The sequence below is a fragment of the Ailuropoda melanoleuca genome, chromosome 13 (assembly GCF_002007445.2).
Source record: "Ailuropoda melanoleuca isolate Jingjing chromosome 13, ASM200744v2, whole genome shotgun sequence".
NCBI classification, from domain to species: domain Eukaryota; kingdom Metazoa; phylum Chordata; class Mammalia; order Carnivora; family Ursidae; genus Ailuropoda; species Ailuropoda melanoleuca.
This window is the reverse complement of record NC_048230.1, coordinates 72,853,133-72,872,886: the sequence shown is the minus strand read 5'-3', so window position 1 is coordinate 72,872,886 and position 19,754 is coordinate 72,853,133. Positions and strand designations below refer to the sequence as shown.

Genomic DNA, 19,754 nt, shown 5'->3' with positions numbered 1-19,754 from the left:
GTGTGAGGGAGGGGTGTCATGTGGTTCTGTTAGCATCACTATTTTCTACTTGTCTTAGGCCTTGAAGGGGCCATGGAGATGAGGCCCTTAAAGCCCAATCAGTGGCCACAGCCTTCCTTGCTGCTGTTCCTGTCAGGCTCCGTGGGTAGGACTCCCGGCTGTGAGCTCCTCGGAGGCTGGCAGTGTCTCCTCCGGGGGGCTGCACACCGGCCGGGCCCCGGGGCAGGACGGGATGCCCAAGGCTAATGCAACTCTGTCCGGGCTCGTCATGGGGACTGTGACGTGGACCTGCCCGGCCGGTGAGCAGTCCCGATACTCACCCCGCCCTGGGTGGGGGCCCCGCGTCACTGCTCATGGGGCTGCCCGGCACACAGGTCCCCAGTCCTTCGCCAGGGATGGAGTGTGACAGGCACCTCTGTCCAACCGAACCCACCAGGACCTAAACTAAATCCCCCCTTTTCTGTTTACTTTTATTTGATTATTTTGGGGGATAGGTAATACATTCAAATTCTCCAAAATTGAAGAGGTACCAAACAGTGTCCTATAACCAAATCCCCTCCCGGCCTAGTACGCAGCCCCTTCGTTCCTCTTCCTGGAGACAACCCATCTAAACTCCTTTTTAAAAATTTGCTCCCCCCCCCCTTAGAAAAACTGTAAGCACTCAAAGCAAAAACTTCAAACCCAACCCAACCCCCACCACCTTGGAACACACATCCAGACTTTCAGCATTTTATTTATTTATTTTTTGAGAGGGGGAGCGGCCGAGGGAGAGAGAATCTTAAGCAGGCTCCACACCCAGTGCGGAGCCCAACGCGGGGCTTGATCTCATGACCCTGAGATGACAACCTGAGCCAAAATCAAGTCGGACACTTAGCCGACTGAGCCACCCAGGCACCCCCAGACTTCCAGCACTTTAATCTATGTCCTCCCAGGCCGTTTGCAACACACATCCACATTTCGAAAAATGAAAACCAAACAGAAGATCAGAATCACAATATTGATTTTTCAATATCTTGCCAATGTCTCGGGAACCCTTCCTTGTGATTTTTCCGGAAATGACATCAATAGCTTTGTGACCGTCCACAAACATGGATTTGTTTAACCAGACCCCAGCGATGGGCATTTGGGATTTCTAGATTTCCCTATTATGGGCAATGTGGCGATGGGCTCTGGGACCTCAATGCCTGCTTGTGTACTGTAATAAATTACTAGAAGGGAAATGCTGGGTTCACAAGTTCTGGCCATTTTTTAAGGGCCTGGATGGCCCTCAAACTGTCTTCACATTCAGCAGGACTGGATGGCCAATCCAAATTTGATTTCCTCAAAGTCAAGAAGTCTTGGCTCCTACTCCTCTCGCCAGCTGCCACTGTGTGCCCCTAACCCCCCTTCCACCTCTTGACTAAGGCCCAAAACCTCTTCTGGACCCGGTGACTTGCTTTGTTTATACACTCACAGGGCATTTACCGACGTCCATCGGGGTGAGTCAGCTGACTGGGGGGGGCGGGCACCACCCTTCCCAGAGCAGGAACCTGGCTGGGACAAGGGCCACCCACTTCCAGGGAGGGGAACAGACTCTCTCGGCAGTGGCTGGCAAAGCACGCTCGGCGGCACCTGGCCTGCAGGTAAGAGCTAGGGCCTGTGGGGACCGGGACTGAGGTCAGTGAGGCTTGCTCTCACCCTGTCTGTCAGGTCCTGACCCCTCTGGAACCTCCCGGGCAGTTTTCTTTCAAGGTGCCTCCCTCTGGGGGCATAGTGTGAATGGGGGTCTCCTTCTCGGACCCCTGCCCTGGGTCAGGGTTGAGGGCTGAGTGATCTTGACCCAGACGTCGTGAGGGCTGCAGGCTCCTTGTGGCCTCCTGTGACGGGGCTCAGGAGACGCGCCCCCACCCTGCTCCTGGAAGAGGGCCTTTGGAAGGCCGGGCCGAGTGGATTTCCACAGGGAACAGAGAGTACATGCCTCAGTTTCTGTTACTTATGTCTCTGCCTGAAGCTGTTTCTAGAAACTACCCGAAGTAGGCGAGGAAAAATCCGCTGGGGAACAGGGCCAACTGCTTGACCTCTCTCAGAACTGGTTTCCTCATGTGGACACTGGAAACATCCCCACACGGTCGGGAGCACTGAACGAGCTAATGGGACTAAGGGGGACAGTCTGTGCCCCGCACGCAGCAGAGCCTTGGAAAACGGAGCCTCAGACAAGGCTGCTGTGCGCTGGGAAGACGCCGCCCTGGCTCGTTACATAGCACGGCCCAAACTAACCAGAACAATCGTTTTTGTTTTTAAATAGTTTTTTGTTGTTTTGCATTTTTGAATTCCAAACTAATAACAACTCTCACACCACCATCACTGCTCCCCCTTGCCCCTCTGGTCTGTTCAAAGTCAGCCAAAAGGGGGGCACGTGAAAATGTGAGCTGGACCATGTCCACTCTCCTGCTCCACGTTCTCCAGTGGCTCCCACCTCTGCAGAGTAAATGCCAGATCCTGGCCACGGGGACCTGCCCACTCACATCCTCTCCTAGCTCCTCACCACTGCTCCCCCAGTCTCACCGGCCAGATGGTCCCTAAACAAGAGGCACCCCCACCTCGGGGCTGCCGCAGCAGCCATGCCCTCAGCCTTGATGCTCTTCCCTACCCCTGTAGGCTTTTACACAGGTCACCCGTCACTCCCGTACCACAGCGAGGCCCTTATGGACCTCTCGACACTCCACCCTCCATCCTGCTTTATCTCTCTCCGCATGACTGCCTACCACCTAACACACTTCTCTATCCAGCTAGAAACACTCAAGGACAGATATTCCTCTTGCTCACTGCCTCAGTACCTAGAACAGCACAGGGACTTAGGGGCTCAGTAAACGTCCTGAGTGAACAGCTAGCGACGACTGCATGCCCTTTATGTGCTAGGTACTGTGCTGAGTGTGTTCCATACATATCTTCTCTTTTTAACGATCTTTAAGTCTTCCCCATAACTCTGTGATGCAAGTAGTCACCCCTATCACAAAGGAAGAAATGGCACTCGAAAGGCACTTGTCATGCTTGCTCTCACAGATCAGAGGCAGCAGTCCGAACCCAGTCCTGCCTCCCTCCCAGGTCTCGCTCCTGCTTTGCCTCTCAGGGGCCTGCACTTGGGAGCATCTGCACTCCCCGGAAGACGTTCACGGCTTTTCTCCAGCGGGAGGACGCCCCGAGGAGGAGGAGGGGGTACATGCTGGTGGCCTAGCAACAGCCTCTTCCTTTCTAACTCACCACATTCCTGGGCTAATCTGGCCTTCCATGAGCTATTCCTCTGACACTCTAACCCACGCTTCCCTCCCGCACACAGTCTTCTGCAGGACGAAGATGAGCTGTCCGCAGGAACAAGTAGGAGTCCCATAGTTGCAGCTCTTTGGAACAAGGTGTTCCAAAGGAGTGTTCTCATTCCAAAAGCCAAAGATGGGAGCTGACGACCCCTTTCAGCCCTGCTGATCTCCAAGGACCTGATTGCTGGATTGTTGTGGGTGGTACTGCTGCTTATATCAGAAAGTACAGAAGTTCAGGGATGGAAATTCTGTCAAGTGCAGGGGAAAGGAAAATTCCTTTGAGAGATGGATTATATTTTCCTTTCACAGGAGCCAGTTAATTGCAGGAAGCCAGCAGGGAGCTGAGGGAACTCTTCCATTGTCAGATTTGTAGGAAGCCGCCTTTTAATCTACCTCATTAGGGCAATGGTTTGTTGTTGTTGTTGTTTTTCCCCTTTCTAGGCCCAGAGATTCTCCTCAAAGGACTTTTTTAGGGCTTTCTCTTCCCTGTGTCTTGATTTCCCATTCGTTTAAGAAAGAGTAACTGGACGCCTGCCTTGCGCCGGGCACTGGGCTCAGCACTGGGGAGGGAGACGGGCAAACAAAAACCACACAGAGGAAATCCAATCCTAGGGAATGCAGAAGACCTTGCTCACAAGAGGTGCTTAATAAACATTAGCGGAATGAATGATGAATAGAATACGAGGTTCTGGGTCTAGAGAAGGGAGGGCTGCCTAATTCTGTGAGTGTGTGTGGGTGTGGGGATTTGGGGGAAAGCTTAGAACTGAAAAAACAGGAGCTCACCAGATGACCAAGGGGGAGGGAGAAGGCCTGAATGACATTCAAGACAGAGGGACAGGCACCTGAAAAGGCAGGGAGGCATGAACTAGGAGGGTGAGTTCTAGTGTCAGGAGGCAGTCTGGAATGAATGAAATGCAGGGTGAGTGTGGAACAGTGAGGAGGTGGGATTGCAGATGGTACCAGGAGTCAGGTCATGGAGATCTGAATGCCAAGTTGAAGTTTAGAGATTTATCCTGAGGGCAAGTGCTGCCCAGGGCTTCAAGAGAAGGAGCTGAGGTTGACTCCCAATTTCTGGCTCAGACCAGGGGGTGGACTTGGTAGGGTAGCGGTAGAGGGGCAGCAATGTTAGGAAAAAAGGGGTTCAGTTTGAATAACCTGCAGGAGGTAGTAAAGATCTGGAAGGCAGCTGGACTCTTGGGTCTGGGCCTCCCTATCCCTGGAGCAGCACACTCCACACCCGCTCTCTTGAACCCTCCTTTCTTTCTACAGAAGGCTTTCCTGGTTGCCCTAGCCTTTTGTCCTGCACCCCGTAAGCCAAACTGCCTGAATCCCTTATAAGGAGCAGTGGGTCCGATTCTGCTGTGGGAAGTGAATGCGCGGCCAAGCACAAAACTCCTACTCTGGGTAGTGGGGCTCAACAACTCAGCTCTCTCCGGTGGGATCCCAGGGTGAATCTGGGTAGAGTGGGGGCGGGGCACTTGCAGCTAAGCACCTAGTCAGAAGTCCGGGCCAGACAAAAACACCTGGTGGGAGGTCAGTGATGTCACAACGGGTAGCAAATACTCGGGAACTGAAAGCGCTTCGTAAGCCTTAGCGGGCGAGGGGGCTTCTATTCCAGCAAAAGGCAGCGAGGCGTGCAGGCGCGTCTATACTCTCCTTTCCTCCCACAGCTGCCTTAGAAACAAAATCTTAGCCAGCAGGGAGAGGATGACCCGCACCTACCCTCCTCTGGAATCTGTAAATGGTTCTCTGGGATCAGCGGCGGGGGGGGGGGGGGGGGGACATTCGCCCCTTTTAAGCTCGATGTGCTCCGCGCGGCCTCCAGTCCGGTAAAGTGGGGACAAGGGGCCCGATCGAGCCTTCCCGTCCCTTACGCTGCTGCTTTACCTGGTTTTTTTTTTTTCTGTGGGTGCCGGCGCCAGCCATGGGCACCTGCAGAAAGCGAGACGCCGGGTGTATTCTAGTGACCCAGCCAGCTACCTACCCGCCCGGCGAGGAGGCCGCCATTTTTCACCCTGCTACCGCGGGGCAACCTGGGAGCCATCCTTAGCTACGCGCAGGCCTGGGTGGGTGGGACGCCTGCGTTCTAAACGCCACAGCGCGCCCTAGCGGCCTGGCGGGGACTCTGCGCAGGTGCGGTAGCCCAGAGCGACCGGGAGGCGACGCTTCCGGCCGGGTTCGGAGCGGAGGGTGCGTCAGAGTGGGAGTAGTTCGGAGACCTTTGAGCGGTGCAACGAATGGGGAAACTGAGACCTGGGATGAAGAACAGGCCCTTAACGACCTGTGGGGCTTTCTCCCGCCCCCCATGCGTGGACTTTGTGCCTGGTTGCGCAAAGCGAGGACATTGAGACTGATGAAGGAGGCGGGCTCTCCCCGAACGGTGGTACCCGGCGGGTGAACCAGCATGATGCCCTGTCCTTATCGTAAAGGCGAAACAAGGGCAATGAAAGTAATTTATAGTAGAAGAATATGCCCTTCACTTTGCAAAAGCTGAAACAGGATTACAGCAGATCGTGTCTGTCCCTAACTCAAAATGAGTAAGTTTGGATTTAGGAGAAAGACAGTGGTCAACAGAATTTTGCCGCAGTTTGTATTTGACGTCTCGAATCAAAGGCTGAGTATTTGCGTACAGGTGTGGGATTAGTATGACAGCCGCAGTGCTGTCAGACACATGGGCGTGTTCTGGTGACTCACCTGTGATGGGAAGGATTGGCACTGATTTTCCAAAATGGTGAACAAAACAAAGTATGACCTCCCTTGATTAACCTGGTATATGCATGTCTGGATAGCATATTGCATATTAAAACCAGGAAGTACTGTATTTGTATATAAAGCAGGTTACAAGCAGGCTTTATGCCCACGTGAAGGTTTGGACGGACAGTTTGGTGAACGTTCTACGCATTCCAAGAGGTCCAGATCTCTGTTGGCTGCTTCGTAAATGTTAGTAATGTCCCCTCAGTCTTGTGACACCCAAAAATGCCCACAGAAATTTCCAGTCTGCTTGAAAACTACTGTTCTATTCAAATACAATTTTTGTCACTGTGCATGTTTGCCCTTGTTGTGGTAGGGAGGCGTAGCATGTGGTGAACGGGACACAGCCCCTGCCCTTGTGAGGTGGGGTACAGTACGAGAAAATACCCAGATGTCAATCATGAAATACGATAAATAGCTTGACAGTAGAGAGCACAAGTCAGGGTTAGGAACACAAGAAGACCCAACTAACTAGCAGGGGGTCCCACGGCCTGAAAAAGGCAACGCAAGAAATAGCATTTGAGCAAAACCTTCAAAGCACACCACACAGGGAAGGGTGGTGTGCCAGAAGCAGACGGCCCAGGATGACTAAAACAGGTCCAGGGTCCCTGGTGCACAGTGGATACTCACATGCTGTGAGTGGATAGACGGATGATTGAACGAGGCACTGCATATTTGCTGGCTGGGAGCCATTCCCCACTAGATCAGAAATGTTAAAAGGCAGGGGAATACCGGCTTCCTAATTCTTCGCAGAGCCTGAAACTGGGGACTCACAGAAGGTGGAGGTGCTGAAGGTCCCAGATACAGAGAAAGTGTTGTGGGGTCCTGGCCTGGGAGTGATTTCTTGGAAGTGGATATCTGGTGCTACTCTCCCAGAGGGCAGCCACTAAAAATAGAACTGCTGTGGGGCTTCATTGTTAGAAAAAGCAGGGCAGGGGTGGCCTCTCACCTTCACATATGCGCTTCATGCGTGATCCTGGTAACAGGCCTGTTCTTGGTGGATGGTACCTGCTTGAGGACTGTCCCAAGAGAACAGTCTCCCGTAGTGTGTGCACACCAGGGGAGGCCACAGGCAAAGGGTCCATTCCCCCAGCTGGTCTAAAAGAGGTCAGAGCCGGTCTCCCTCTCCCCCTGGCACAATCTCTGTCCTCTTGAGGTGATCATTTCTGCCACCAAGACCAGGCTAGGGCAAAGATCTGGAGCTGCCTGCTTCCAGGAGCCAAGTAGGGGATGTAAATTGCTGGCCGGGTACTTTGGGAACCAAGGAAGCACAGGCAGCCCATCTGAGAGGCTGGCTGCAACTCGGCCTGGTCTGGGTGTTGCCGCACATGATTCCTGCTCTTGCATTTCCCAATATTTTGACTTTTTTTCAATACAAATTAGAAGCGAGGAATATTTGTATTCCCACACTTTAAAATGTTGGCACTAATTCAAATTTGAAAAAACAAAAAAACAAGCCTGAGAGGTGAATGAAATACATTCGGGACCTCTGGTCCTCGTTTCCATCCTAGGAAGGTGGAAGGACGTCAGCACAGGTATACATAATAAAGGGGTGCCTGGGGTGGTCACAGGGAACTGAACGGGGTATGCCAGGGGTGATGGGACTCCAGCCCTGCCTGGGTCCAGATCCTCTGGGCATCTCCCCTGAGTGACCCACAGGGGCTAAGGTCATCCTCATCCAGCATTGTTCCTTCTCCTTCCTCTGCATCTGCTGCCTTCACAACCCTCCCCCCACCATTCCTTCTCACCTGCCATCAAATTCCTTCTCTCACATCCCACCCCTAGTCCCCATGCTGTGTGCAGACCTCCATCATCTTCCCCATGCGCTACAACATTCTCCAATGGGTCTTGCCTCGTCTCTTGTTCTCCAGATGGCAGCCAGTAGGCCCTTTTGACTGAGCCTGGGATGTCTTACCCCTGCTTAAAGCCCCCTGCTGGCTCCCGCTGGTCTCAGTATCTACCCACACTTGCTACAGTGGCCCACACAAACTCCTGATTCCTCCAGAGACTGGAACTCGTGGCTCACAGGCCAGATGCCAACAGATTTTAGTTGACCTTGCAGAGTACTTCATACATTCAAATTTGTGGCCTAAATGCGAAACCCAAGACACTGCATTTAATAAGATCAGAGCTTTACTTTACAAGGAGAAGAGTGGAAGCCTAGGCTAAGATCAAGGCTGGAAATGGGTGGTATACAGTAGGAGCTCAAATACCCAGAGGTGAAAGGGGTGTGGGGGTGGGGAGGGATTCTAAATGCCCCAAGGCCTTTCTCTTGTAATTAAGACCCCACCTACTTAACACTGGACTGGGTTCTGTGTAGTTGGGGGAGGACACTGTACCCCCCCACACAAAGGCCAGGTATGCAGCAGATACTCACTATGAACCTGCTGGATTGAGCTGGGGTCTTGAGTGACCACACCTTGTAAGCCTATCTGACCTTTGAAACACGGCAGAGAGGGACTTGATCCTTAGTCCTGCCCTTCCTGGCCAGCGTGTCCTGGGTGGTCCCCTGGGTCCAGGGCTTAAAGCCCAGAGTCAGTTGAACAGGTGGGGTGGGATTTTGTAAGCACGGAGACGTGGGGGTGATACCTTCCCACTCTCTTTCTCATCCTGAAAGTCCTGAGTGGCACACATGGGCTGGAGGTAGACATCCATGCTTCCTCTCACCCCTCCTCACCCTCTGTGCCCTGTAGGGCATTCCTCGGAGCAGCCATGTCCACCCTGTACCCGTCTCTGGAGGACCTGAAGATGGACCAAGCCATTCAGGTAAGCTGCTAGGCATGTGTTGGCCTAGGCCCCCTCACGGGGCCTTTGGGATTACCCCGGGTAGATAAGGGAAGCTTGTCTTGGAAGGTGCTGGCTGTTGGGTCCCTGAGTATGCAGGCCACCACTGCAGGGCCTGCTGGTGGACAGGTGTCCAGAGGCTAAGGCCGCGGAGTTACAACAGGAATGGAAAAGACCAAACAGCTGCAGACAGGCCTCTTCTGTGCGTCCAGGTGCTTCCTCCATCCCAGTTCAGGTAGATTCCGCTGTAGACAGGCTTCCAGAGTACACGCCATGGGCATGGCCTTTGGGCTGCTCATCCCCAGAAGCCCCATCTTCCTTCCATCCACCTGTGGTTGCAGTGGGTTTTGAGAATTCCGGACTTCTCGACTGAGAAGTTCATTGGGTGGAGGGCCTCAGTTCTGGCTCATTCTGGCTGGCTCGGGTGGTAAGCAGCTCATGGCGTTTGGTGGGTTGCAGGCTACAGGGAGAGCCTTCCCCAGAAACATGGACATCTGCAGAGACCACATTTGCACACCCCCAAGGTTCATGGACGCCCCACCTTAGGCCTGCCAGCATAACTAATGCCCTTACCCTCAGCCTCAGGGAGCCCCAGGCTCCAAGGGTTCTGGGGGTCCTGCCACAGCTGACCAGTGCTCCCCTCCTCTCCCCAGGCCCAAGCCAGAGCTGCACCCCGGATGCCCGCCCTGCCGGTCTCCCAGCCTTCAGGTGAGTGAGCCGGCCCGGGTGGGGGTGCTCTTGACTGACAGTGACCTCTTGTGGCCACTTCCAGGCACTGCCTCTTGCCTGCACCTGTGCTGTGGGCTTCCGGAACATTTTATCCCCACCAGAACATTTTGAACCCCGAGAAAACTCTGGCTTAGTGAGAGCACTAACTCCCCTGATTTGGGGCTACCTTCTGTGGCTGAGTGAGGAGACCAAGGTGTCTGTGGTGGCCCTTCAAGTTGTTGGTGGCAGTCTGGATTCAGGTCCTGTGACAGCTAACTGGACCTCAGGCCTGTTCTTTCCCTCCTTGCTGGGCAGTTTTCTGGGAGCTGCCCTGGGGTCAGACACCTGCCTCCTGCAGCCCCTGCAGCCCCCCAGCCTGTGCATTTCCCAGGAACCAGGGCCTCGTGGCCCAGCAGCAGGCCTGTGCTTGGTGTCGGATGTCTGTCTGGCTGGTGCCAAATGAAGTCGGTTGAGTTGAACACCCAAGCAGTCCGTGAGGGACTCTGTGTCCCAGCCTGCTCCTGGGGAGACCCTGCCCCTCAGCCCTTCTGAGGGGAGAACCCACGTCACCAGCGAGTGTTCCCTTGCGTTCTCGGGAGTAACATCCCCACGCCCTGTTTCCTAATACAAATGAGTGACCACATGGGAGCCAGGCAGGTGTGGCCAACCTCACCCCCCTGAGTAACACCTCTCTTCTTCCTTCCGTTCCCTTCCCGTCAGTTTTGTACCCAAGCCTGGCAGAACTGGAAAATTATATGGGTCTTTCCCTCTCCAGCCAAGAAGTCCAGCAGAACCTGCTTCAGATTCCAGAAGGTGCTAGTGTAGGTACTTGTCTCTTGCGTACTATGGGCACAGCATGTGCCAACTCTCCCTCCCTCTTGGTCTTGCCATTCGAACAGACTGGAAGCTTCTCATGCCCAGCATGCCTGTGCTCTGTTTCTTGAAGGCACTTCTCATTTTGAGCCATCGTTTAAAGTGCTGTGGGGTTTCCTGCAGACTTGGGCGTTGGAGGACCACCGCCTGCCCTTTGACCTTTGGCTTCAGGCTGCTGGATGAGAAGGGAAGGCAGTAAACCCAGTCTGAGCCTGGAGGCTTCTAATGAAGGAGCTGCCTGTGCCTTGAGAGCTGTTGCTTGGACGGCAGAGCCGAGACAGGGAGCAGCTTGTCACCCAGCTCTGGTCCCCAGATGAAGGGAAAATTGCTTGCTTGATTCCTGCTCTCCAAGGTTTGGGGGAGCAAGACAAATTGTGACATAGAAATGTTCCCTCCTGAAAATACGTTCATTTAGAGACCCAATCCCCTCTCGGACCCCCTGCCAGTGGGTTCCAGCATCCCCACAGGCTACTGGTCAGTGGGCTGGTCTGCTATCCTGTCCCCGCATGGGTGAAAACTGGTGGCAGAGCCCAGCTGCTGGTCTTGCTGAGGCTGCAGGGGGGTGAGTCTCACAAGAGAAAGTCGGCCAGGATGGGGGCTCGTGGGGCCCTGGGGTGTTGCTCCACGGTGACCCCCCCCATAGTCATGCTGTGAAATACAGACGGGAAGCCGAGAAATTCATGTGGTATATACCTCACTTGTAAGCCTTTGACTGACTTCCTCTTTGTTCCAATAATGAGGACATGAGTGCATTTCACTTAAATATTGATAAAAATATGACAGATGAATTCATTTTTATAATTAAAAAAATTTTATGTTTTATTTTTAAATAATCACAGATTCCTGGGTCACTAAGATAGTACAGAGAAGCGTACATGAGATTGTACCCTCCACCCGGTTTTCGCAGTTGTTATGTGGGAAGTGGCTGCATAACCGTAGGATAAGGAAAGCAGGCATTTTACGTTGGTCCAGTGAGTGTCTAGTTCTGGGTCCGTTTGTCACCTGCATAGATAGACCCACGGAGGTACCGGTGCAACCAAGGCACAGATGGTTTCGTCACCACAAAGGTCTCCCTAGGGCTGGCCCTTCGTGATCATGCCCGCCTTCTCCCCCTGCCCTTCCCCAGCCCCCTGGCCACCACGAGTCTGTTTTCTGCCTCGATAATTTTGTTTCAGAATGGTACCTAGATGGAATCATATAGTGTTTACGGATTGGCTTTTTCCACTCAGCATAATGCCCTTGAAATTTTTCCAGGTTTTTCACTGTATTAATTGCTCATCCATTTTATTTATTTATTTGTTAATTTTTATTTCATTTTACTTTAATTCCAGTATAGTCAACCTACAGTGTTTTGTTAGTTGCAGGTGTACAGCATAGTGACTCAGCACTTCCATACATCACCTGGTGCTCATGCAACAGGTGTATGTTTAATCCCCATCACCGGTTACCCCCACCTCACACCCCATCCCCTGGTTCATCCCGTTGTGTTGCTGAGTAGTATTCCATGCTATGAATGTACCGAGGTTTGTTTAACCATTGAGGGTCGTTTTCGTTGTTTGCAGTTTGGGGCTATTACAAACTAAGTTATTATGGCTATTTGCGTACAGTTTTTTGTATACCAACGTAAGTTTTCATTTCTCTGGAATAAATGTCCAGGAGTGCAGTTGCTAGGTTGTATGATAAATGCATGTTCAAATTTTAAAAGAAACTGCCAAACTATTTTAAGAGTGGCTCTACCATTTTACTTTCCTCCCGGTAACATGTGCCGCTCCAGTTTCTTCCACCCTCTCTAACGTTAGCCGTTCTGTTAGGTGTGTAGTGATGTCTCTTCACGGTCTTCGTTTGCATTTGCCTATTGCCATGGCTAGTGCTGTCCGACGTCTTGTCATGTGCTGTTTACCAGCTGTAAATTCTTTTCGGTAAAATGCTCTTCAGATGTTTTGTTCATTTTCTCAGTGGATAGTTTGTTTTTTTAAGCCAAGTTTTGAGAGTTCTTTATTCTAGAGTCTTTTGTCAGATAGGTTGTAAAAATTTTCTTCCAAGTGTAGATTCTCTTTTCACCTTATTAAAAGGATCTTTGGTAGAGTACAAGTTTTTAATTTTGATGAGTTCAATTTATGGATCTTTTTCTTTTGTGGATCAGGCTTTGCTGGCCTGTCTGAAGACATTTACACCAAGCCCTAGATCCTGAAGATTTTCTCCCTTAGTTTCATCTATAAAAACATTATAGTTCTAGGTTTTACATATTTAAAAAAGATTTTATTTATTTATTTTAGAGAGAGAGAACAAATAGGGGATGGAGCAGAGGGGAGGGAGATAATTTCCAGCCGTGAGCACAGAGCCCATCATGGGGCTCGATCCCAGGACCCTGAGATCATGACCTGAGCCAAAACCAAGAGTCAAATAAATGTCTAACTTACGGAGCCACTCAGGCACCCCATGTTTTACATTTAAATTTATGAGGAAATTTGAGTTAATTTTTGTATAAGGTATGAAGCTTAGGTCAAGGTTCATATTTTTGTCTGTGGATGCTCAACTGCTCCCAGGCCCTTTGTTGAAAAGGCTATTTCTGTTCCATTGAACTGCTCTGGCACCTCGTTAAAAAGCACTTGGCCCTACTTGTGTGAGGCTATTTTTGGAGTCTTTGTCCTGTGTCATTGATCCATGTGTCTGTCTCTCCACAGTTATCAAACTGTAGCTGAATAATAAGTCTGAGAATTTGGTGGAGTGATTCCTCCTGCTTCATTCTTTTTGTCAAAATAGCTTTAGCTGGGGCGCCTGGGTGGCACAGAGGTTAAGCGTCTGCCTTCGGCTCAGGGCGTGATTCCGGCGTTATGGGATCGAGCCCCACGTCGGGCTCCTCCGCTATGAGCCTGCTTCTTCCTCTCCCACTCCCNCATTCTTTTTGTCAAAATAGCTTTAGCTGGGGCGCCTGGGTGGCACAGAGGTTAAGCGTCTGCCTTCGGCTCAGGGCGTGATTCCGGCGTTATGGGATCGAGCCCCACGTCGGGCTCCTCCGCTATGAGCCTGCTTCTTCCTCTCCCACTCCCCCTGCTTGTGTTCCCTCTCTCGCTGGCTGTCTCTATCTCTGTCAGATAAATAAATAAAATCTTTAAAAAAAATAGCTTTAGCTATTCTGCTTCCTTTGTCTTTTCATATAAAGTTTAGATTAACTTTGCCTACATCTACAGAACGCCCTGTAAAGATTTCGATAGAAATTGCATTAAATCTTCATATCAATTTGGGGACAATTGACAGCTTTGCTATGTTCTTCTAATCCGTGAATGGAAAATACCTTTCCATTTATTTAGATCTTCTTTGATATATTTTATGAGTCATTTTTTTGTTTTGTTTTCAGTATATAATGTCTACATATGGTTTGTTAGATCTACTCCTGTTTTTTTTGACTGATTATAGTTGGTAGTATACTTTTAATTTCAGTTTCCATGTGCATTCTGTTAGTGTATAAAAAATACAGTTGATTTTTGTGTGTTGATCTTGTATCCTGTGACCTTGCTGAACTCACTTATTAGTTTTAGGAGTTTATTTGTAGATTCCTGGGAATTTCCTAGTAGATCGTCATATCATTTGCAAATATTTCTTTTCCGATCTGTATGCCTTTTATTTCCTTTTCTTGCCTTATCGCTCTGGCTAGTTTTTCCAGTACCATATTTAATAGTAGTGGTGAGAGTGACATCCTGACTTGTTCTGGGCTTTAGGGGGAAAGCATTCATTTTTATACATTTTGCTTACATTTTTTTCAAGACAAAAATCAAATTGAGTCCCTTTTCCCCCTAATTTCTCCCTTATTGCTGCAAATTCTTTTTATTTTTAGTTGGACTTCAAAGGGGTCTTCTCCTGATACCAGCGTGCCTTGCAAAATGAGGGTCCCTTTTCTGTATACCCATCCTCTGTCTCTCTTCATTTTCCTGGCCGTTTTTCAGGGGCGTAGACTTTGATGCCCCCTAGTGGCTTCATGGAGCCACGTCCCCTAGCAGCCCCCACAGAGAAGGGTGTGGTCTGGGGATGGGATAGGGCCCAGGGACCACTGCATCTTTCTTTTCTCATCCTTAAGAGGCCCCGAGGCCAGCTGACCCCACCCTGGTGTCTGCAGGTGGCGGGCTCTGGCTCCTTGCCACGCCAGTTGGTGGCACCACTGTCTGGGAACAGCCTTGGCACGTGGCGTGCGGAGATCAAGCCCGGGGTGCATGAGATCCACCTGTGCAAGGATGAACATGGCAAGACGGGGTTGCGGCTAAAGGCCATTGACCAGGTAGGGCTGGGGGCTAGGCAGGAGAGTAGGGGGCATCCCCCACACTCATCGCCCACCAGCCTGGGAGGGGGCAGTGCGGGCCTTGTCCACAGTAAGGAAGGTGCAGAGCAGGCAGGGGAGCCGAGGCCTACCCAACGTCAAGCCCAGGCTCTTCCTCTCAATCTCCCTCCCCCAAGGCCTCAGGGCTGGTGCTGGGTTCCTGCAGCCGGGACCCTCCACCTACTCCTCCTGGGCTCCTACCACTCAGACCTTGCTCCCTCCCCACTCCATCAGAGGGGTTTTCAGGCAGCTGTCTGGAGACAGTGGAAACCAGGGGTGCCGATGCCATCGTTAAAAGCCAGGCAGTCCAGGGGTTGCGGGTGCAGCCTCCAGCCAGGAGCCTGACCCAACCGCTCCCCGGCTATATGGCCTGGAGTGCATCCTCCCCAGGAAAATGGGGTAACCTCTGTCCTACCCACACAGAGCTGTAGCTCCTAGACGATTGGGAGAATAGCAGCAGGAGGGACGTGGGCTCAGAGTGGGCTTCGGAGCTGACAGCAGGGCCCTGCCTCCTCCAGGGGCTCTTCGTGCAGCTGGTGAAGGCCAACAGCCCTGCGTCTCTCGTGGGGCTGCGCTTCGGGGATCAGATCCTGCAGATCGACGGCCGTGACTGTGCCGGGTGGAACACAGACAGAGCCCACCGGGTGCTAAAAAGGGCATCGGCCGAGAAGATCGTCATGGTCGTTCGGGACAGGTGGGTAGCCAGGCCCCCAGAGCCTCCCTGTCTGCCTCCAGCCACGTCCCAGGCCCGGCTCACTGTCTCTCCCTGCCAGGCCCTTCCAGCGGACCATCACCATGCACAAGGACAGCACGGGCCACATCGGCTTTGTCATCAAGAAGGGGAAGGTCATCTCCGTGGTCAGAGGGAGCTCTGCGGCCCGCAACGGGCTCCTCACCAAGCATGCTGTGTGTGAGGTGAACGGGCAGAATGTCATCGGGCTGAAGGTAGGCCGGCGGCTGTGCTCTGGCCCTGGGGCTTCAGGGGCTGAGAGCTTGCTGCACGGAGGGAAGGTTCATGTCTGCGGCAGGCTGCTGCCCCTCCGAGCCTCAGGTCCCTCATCCTCCAGCTGTGGTGAGGGTTCCCTGCGGTGAGGGGGGTCGAGCTCTGAGCACGTGCCAAGCCCGTGGTAAGTGCCCAGTAAATATGAGCTCTTGTCACCACCGCACGGAGGCCGGAGGGCTTGCGTCAGGCCAGGGCGCCGGGGGAGGGGGCTGCCGGCCGCGTGGACGCCTCCCTCCCCGGCGTCTGTATACTGGCTCACATTCCGTAATAGGAATAGGTTAGAAAATTGCTGTTCAGAAATACACTTCTGACCTCTGTTCGTCTTTTCAGGGTGTGTGTACTGAGTTTTATCTTTAAAAAGCAAGAAGGAGCACGGCGTCCAGGGTCTAGTGGCCGCTGACTGAGGGGTGGGCGCCTTCAGGGACCGGGCCATGGAGGATGAGAAGTCATGTGGCTGCTGGTCCCGAACAAGTGAAAGTGGCGTTTGATCCTAACTCGCTGCCTCCGGGAGAGAGGGTCCTCCGCTGGGGGTGTGACTGAGAGTGAGGCTTCGGTCCCCTCAGGCTCCCGGGCTGCAGGGCACCCCCGGCAGAAGTGGCCTGGGCCGTGGCCTCTCACTCCACACTGGCACGGACCTAAGCCAGTTCCCCAGCCTCTCAAGGGCCGGCGCCAGGCCGTTCCTGTCCGTATCTGCTCCCCGCGCTCGACAGTCTCCCCGCCTCCTTCGGAGGCTTGTTCTACTGGCTCCTGAGCATGGTGGCCAGGAAGTCCTTCCTGACATGTGTCTAAGATCCCTCCCACTGTGGGTCTCCCTCCCTCAGGGCTCAGGCACGCCACCCAAAGGGAAGACTGTCTCCCTAAAACGTTGACTCCGCGGACACTGACGCTGAGTCGCTGTCTCTCTCGGATACTAGCAAATCCGCTCCTTTCGGGGCAGCCCGGCTCTCTGGTTGTCACAGGAGTGAGGGCGGTCACAGGACAATGTGCTGCAGGTTCTCTCTCCCTCCCCGAGGGCTCAAGGCAGTAGGACCAACGTGTCCATGATCCTGGCAAACCCTGGTGCTCAGAGGCTCAGAGGCCCGGGGCGCCCTCTTTTCCTGAATGGCCCCAGGGAGCTATGCTTTGTGACATGGTTTGTCTCCTGAAAGCCCGTCTGTTTCCACCCTGTGGCTGTCATTAGTCCCCTCTAGCATGTCTTCGCCACTTGTCCCCCAACAACTGAGCGCATAACCGAGTTAGATGTATGTGAACGGCCGCTCGGCTCTGAGTCAGGGCCGGAAGCCCTTCTGCGGCCATTCTTTGGAGTTTGGTCTCTTTGGCCCCCTTCTCGTAGAGCCTTGTCCTTTCTTGTTCTCCCAGCGGTCTGAATGGCGTCTGCAGACCTTCCTCTCTTTACTGGGCAACAAGGGGCAACAAGGTGTAAGAGGGCCCGTGAGGGCTCTGCTCGGCTGGCCGGCCACCAGGAGCCCAGTGGGTGGGGGGTGCACCTGATGGCCCCCACTGCCTGGTCATTTTCCTTGTGCTTTGGGGCCAGAGCCTGGGTGTGACTGACTCCCACAGACCGGCTTTCAGGGGACGGTGGGGAGGGGTGTGCTCGGTTTTACTGCAGAGATGCTCGGGTCAAGGGCCTCACGTTCTTGCTCAAGCAAGGCTTCACCTGGATGTCTGCCTGGGACCCTCTCCTGCCGGCAGCAGGGTCCTCTAGCAGGGGCCATGCTGACCTCCCCACCAGAGGTGCCTGCAGAGTCGCCCCTGGCCCCAGGGTGACTGCTCACTGATCTCCTCCCCAGGACAAAGAGGTCACAGAGATTCTGGCCGTGGCCGGGAACGTTGTCACCTTGACCATCATCCCCACCGTGATCTACGAGCACATGGTCAAAAAGTAAGGCTGCTCTCCTTCCAACTTTGCCTTCACCTCCCTGCCCCCTCCCCTCCAGCCTCCTCAGAGGCGCACAGGGCACAGCCCTCCCTGCCCTCCCTGCCCTGTGGCTGGTGGCTCCCCATGATTTGAAAGTCTTAGACATGCAAATGAAGNTCTTCCAACTTTGCCTTCACCTCCCTGCCCCCTCCCCTCCAGCCTCCTCAGAGCTCGCACAGGGCACAGCCCTCCCTGCCCTCCCTGCCCTCCCTGCCCTGTGGCTGGTGGCTCCCCATGATTTGAAAGTCTTAGACATGCAAATGAAGGCCTCCCTGGGGGAGGTGCTGGCCAGTGGGGAGGAGAACCCGCTGCCAAGTTTTGGCGACGGTCCTCGTCCTCGTTGCTGCATCTAGGTTGTCCCCGACCCTGCTCCACCACACCATGGACCGCTCGATCCCAGATGTCTGAAGCCGGGGAGGGCCGCTCAGGCGTCCCGCCCTCCCCCTCCTGCAGGAAAGGGTGGAGTCCTCCCGGGACAGTGAGGGAGGCCTGCTGCCTGGGGCGCCGCTGTCCTGAGGGGGCGCCTTCCGGGTGGGGTGGCCACTGCCCCGGAGACACACCAGCCTCCTGGGAGCCTCAGACTTGAGCCTCAGACTCCACAGGCGGGGACTCTGTGCCCGTTGAAATGCGGGGCACGTAGGCAGGCCGGCCACACACTTAAAGTTGCAGCTGGGTCCCTTGTGAGATTTTTGCTGCCTCTACCAGAAAAACAGTTTCACGCTTTGAGAGAACACAACTGCGCTCTTCGTGAGAATTTTTTCCTTTCCCTTGGCCGGCTGTGTGTCACAAACCATACGTAGTTACAGTCCCTCACTTCTTTTGAATAAAGATTTGATTTTAAAGAAAAACCTTTCTTCAAAAGTATTTGAAAATTCTGGAATCCTTGGTCCCATGGCAGGCCGGGCCTGGTTTTCTCCTAAGCAGTGATGACACAGGGGCTCTGAGAGCAGGGATTTGGCTCTGCCACCATCATGCTGCCTGCCAGTCCGAGGCAGAGGTGACGGGGGCGGGGGAATGTGGGACTCTGGGGGAGGGACACTGGCTTTGGAGCACCCCTGCTCAGCCTGCTTCCGCATCTGGAGAGCAGATGCGAGGTCTGCCTCAGGGGTGCCGGAGGGGACGGGTGCCGGAGGGGACGCCGTGCACTTACAGGCCCCAGCAGGGCTGACCCTTGGCAGGGGGCTGGGGGAGGCCCTTTCTGGATTCTAGAGCCTTTGTGTGACCCAGGAGGGGAGTGACCCTCAGCAGCTGGGACAGGTGCGTGGCAGTGCTGACCCGGCATGCAGCTCTCTGGTTCCCTCGACCTCAGAAAGGATCTCGTTCCCCTCAGCCCTTCCCTGTGTGTCCACTGTGCCTCCCAGCTTGGCAGGGATGGTTTGAGCCCCCCTGCATCCCTCCTTGGTGGGGGGGGAGAAACACGATAAAAAGAAAACAGGCCAAGGGTCTTGCTGTGTTTTCATGCTTTAATTCAGAGCTGTCTGCTGTGGGCACAACTCTGTCTGAACAGGACAAAGGAGACAAAACGAAGACCCTCCCCACCTCCCCTCTTCCTGTATCCCCTGAATTCCCCATCGAGGGGATGGCTGAACGGGAGAGTATGCTGTGACTTGTTGGTACTGTCCCCCTAGGTCAGAGAAGGGGGTCATGAGATCCCCGGGCTTAGGCCCTCGGTAGACCCTTGCCCTGGAATTTCTTCGGTGCCCACCCCTCCCCGCACACTGTCCGACACCCTGGTGCTAGCGACGCCTGGGAAGGCTGTTCAGTGAAAAGCTAAGTTATCCCCTTGGGAGATGCTCGGAATAAACTCCGCTGGAGGCCAGCTCTCTGTGCAGAGTCCCAGCCCTGGCTCTGACTCCTGCCTGCGCCTGGACCAGAGGAGCCGCAGGGAGACCCAGACCCAGGCCCTCCAACTAAGCAGAAGCCACTTCTGGCTGCTGGGCTCCAAGGGACCAGCAGTTCAGTAGGTGGTTCCTGGGGAAATGTCCTTTAGGATTGAATCCGCTCCAGCTGGAGGCTGGGGGGAGGGGAGGCCCAGGGTCGATTTCTGCTCCAGACGCCAAGGAGGGCAGGAGGGCAAGGCCATAGCCCAGCAGGAGGAGGTATTAAACAAGA

General features: G+C 53.7%; 1 protein-coding gene across 3 annotated transcripts; it reads left to right on the top strand.

Annotated features, from left to right (window-relative positions):
* Window positions 1-1,510: 1,510 nt before the first annotated feature.
* SDCBP2 (syndecan binding protein 2) lies at window positions 1,511-18,471 on the top strand. Of its 3 annotated transcripts, none has more exons than XM_019793136.2 (9): window positions 1,511-1,622; window positions 8,738-8,810; window positions 9,482-9,536; window positions 10,257-10,357; window positions 14,524-14,682; window positions 15,240-15,415; window positions 15,495-15,666; window positions 17,515-17,606; window positions 17,996-18,471. In XM_019793136.2, the coding sequence occupies exons 2-9, from the start codon at window positions 8,757-8,759 to the stop codon at window positions 18,048-18,050; spliced, it is 864 nt and encodes a 287-aa protein (XP_019648695.2). In that variant the 5' UTR covers window positions 1,511-1,622; window positions 8,738-8,756; the 3' UTR covers window positions 18,051-18,471. The 3 variants fall into 3 exon arrangements, with proteins under 3 accessions (XP_019648695.2, XP_034496906.1, XP_002930371.3); XM_002930325.4 differs by lacking the exon at window positions 1,511-1,622 and adding an exon at window positions 5,699-5,830; XM_034641015.1 differs by lacking the exons at window positions 1,511-1,622; window positions 14,524-14,682 and adding an exon at window positions 5,528-5,830.
* The last annotated feature ends 1,283 nt before the right edge of the window (window positions 18,472-19,754 follow it).

Bases quoted from the DNA above. Each gene is read 5' to 3' on its own strand.
- SDCBP2 (XM_002930325.4), top strand. From the start codon at position 5,763: ATGCCCTTCACTTTGCAAAAGCTGAAACAGGATTACAGCAGATCGTGT. The intron at 10,358-14,523 runs GTAGGTACTTGT...TGGTGTCTGCAG, and splicing joins AGATTCCAGAAGGTGCTAGT to GTGGCGGGCTCTGGCTCCTT. The intron at 15,667-17,514 runs GTAGGCCGGCGG...TCTCCTCCCCAG, and splicing joins AGAATGTCATCGGGCTGAAG to GACAAAGAGGTCACAGAGAT.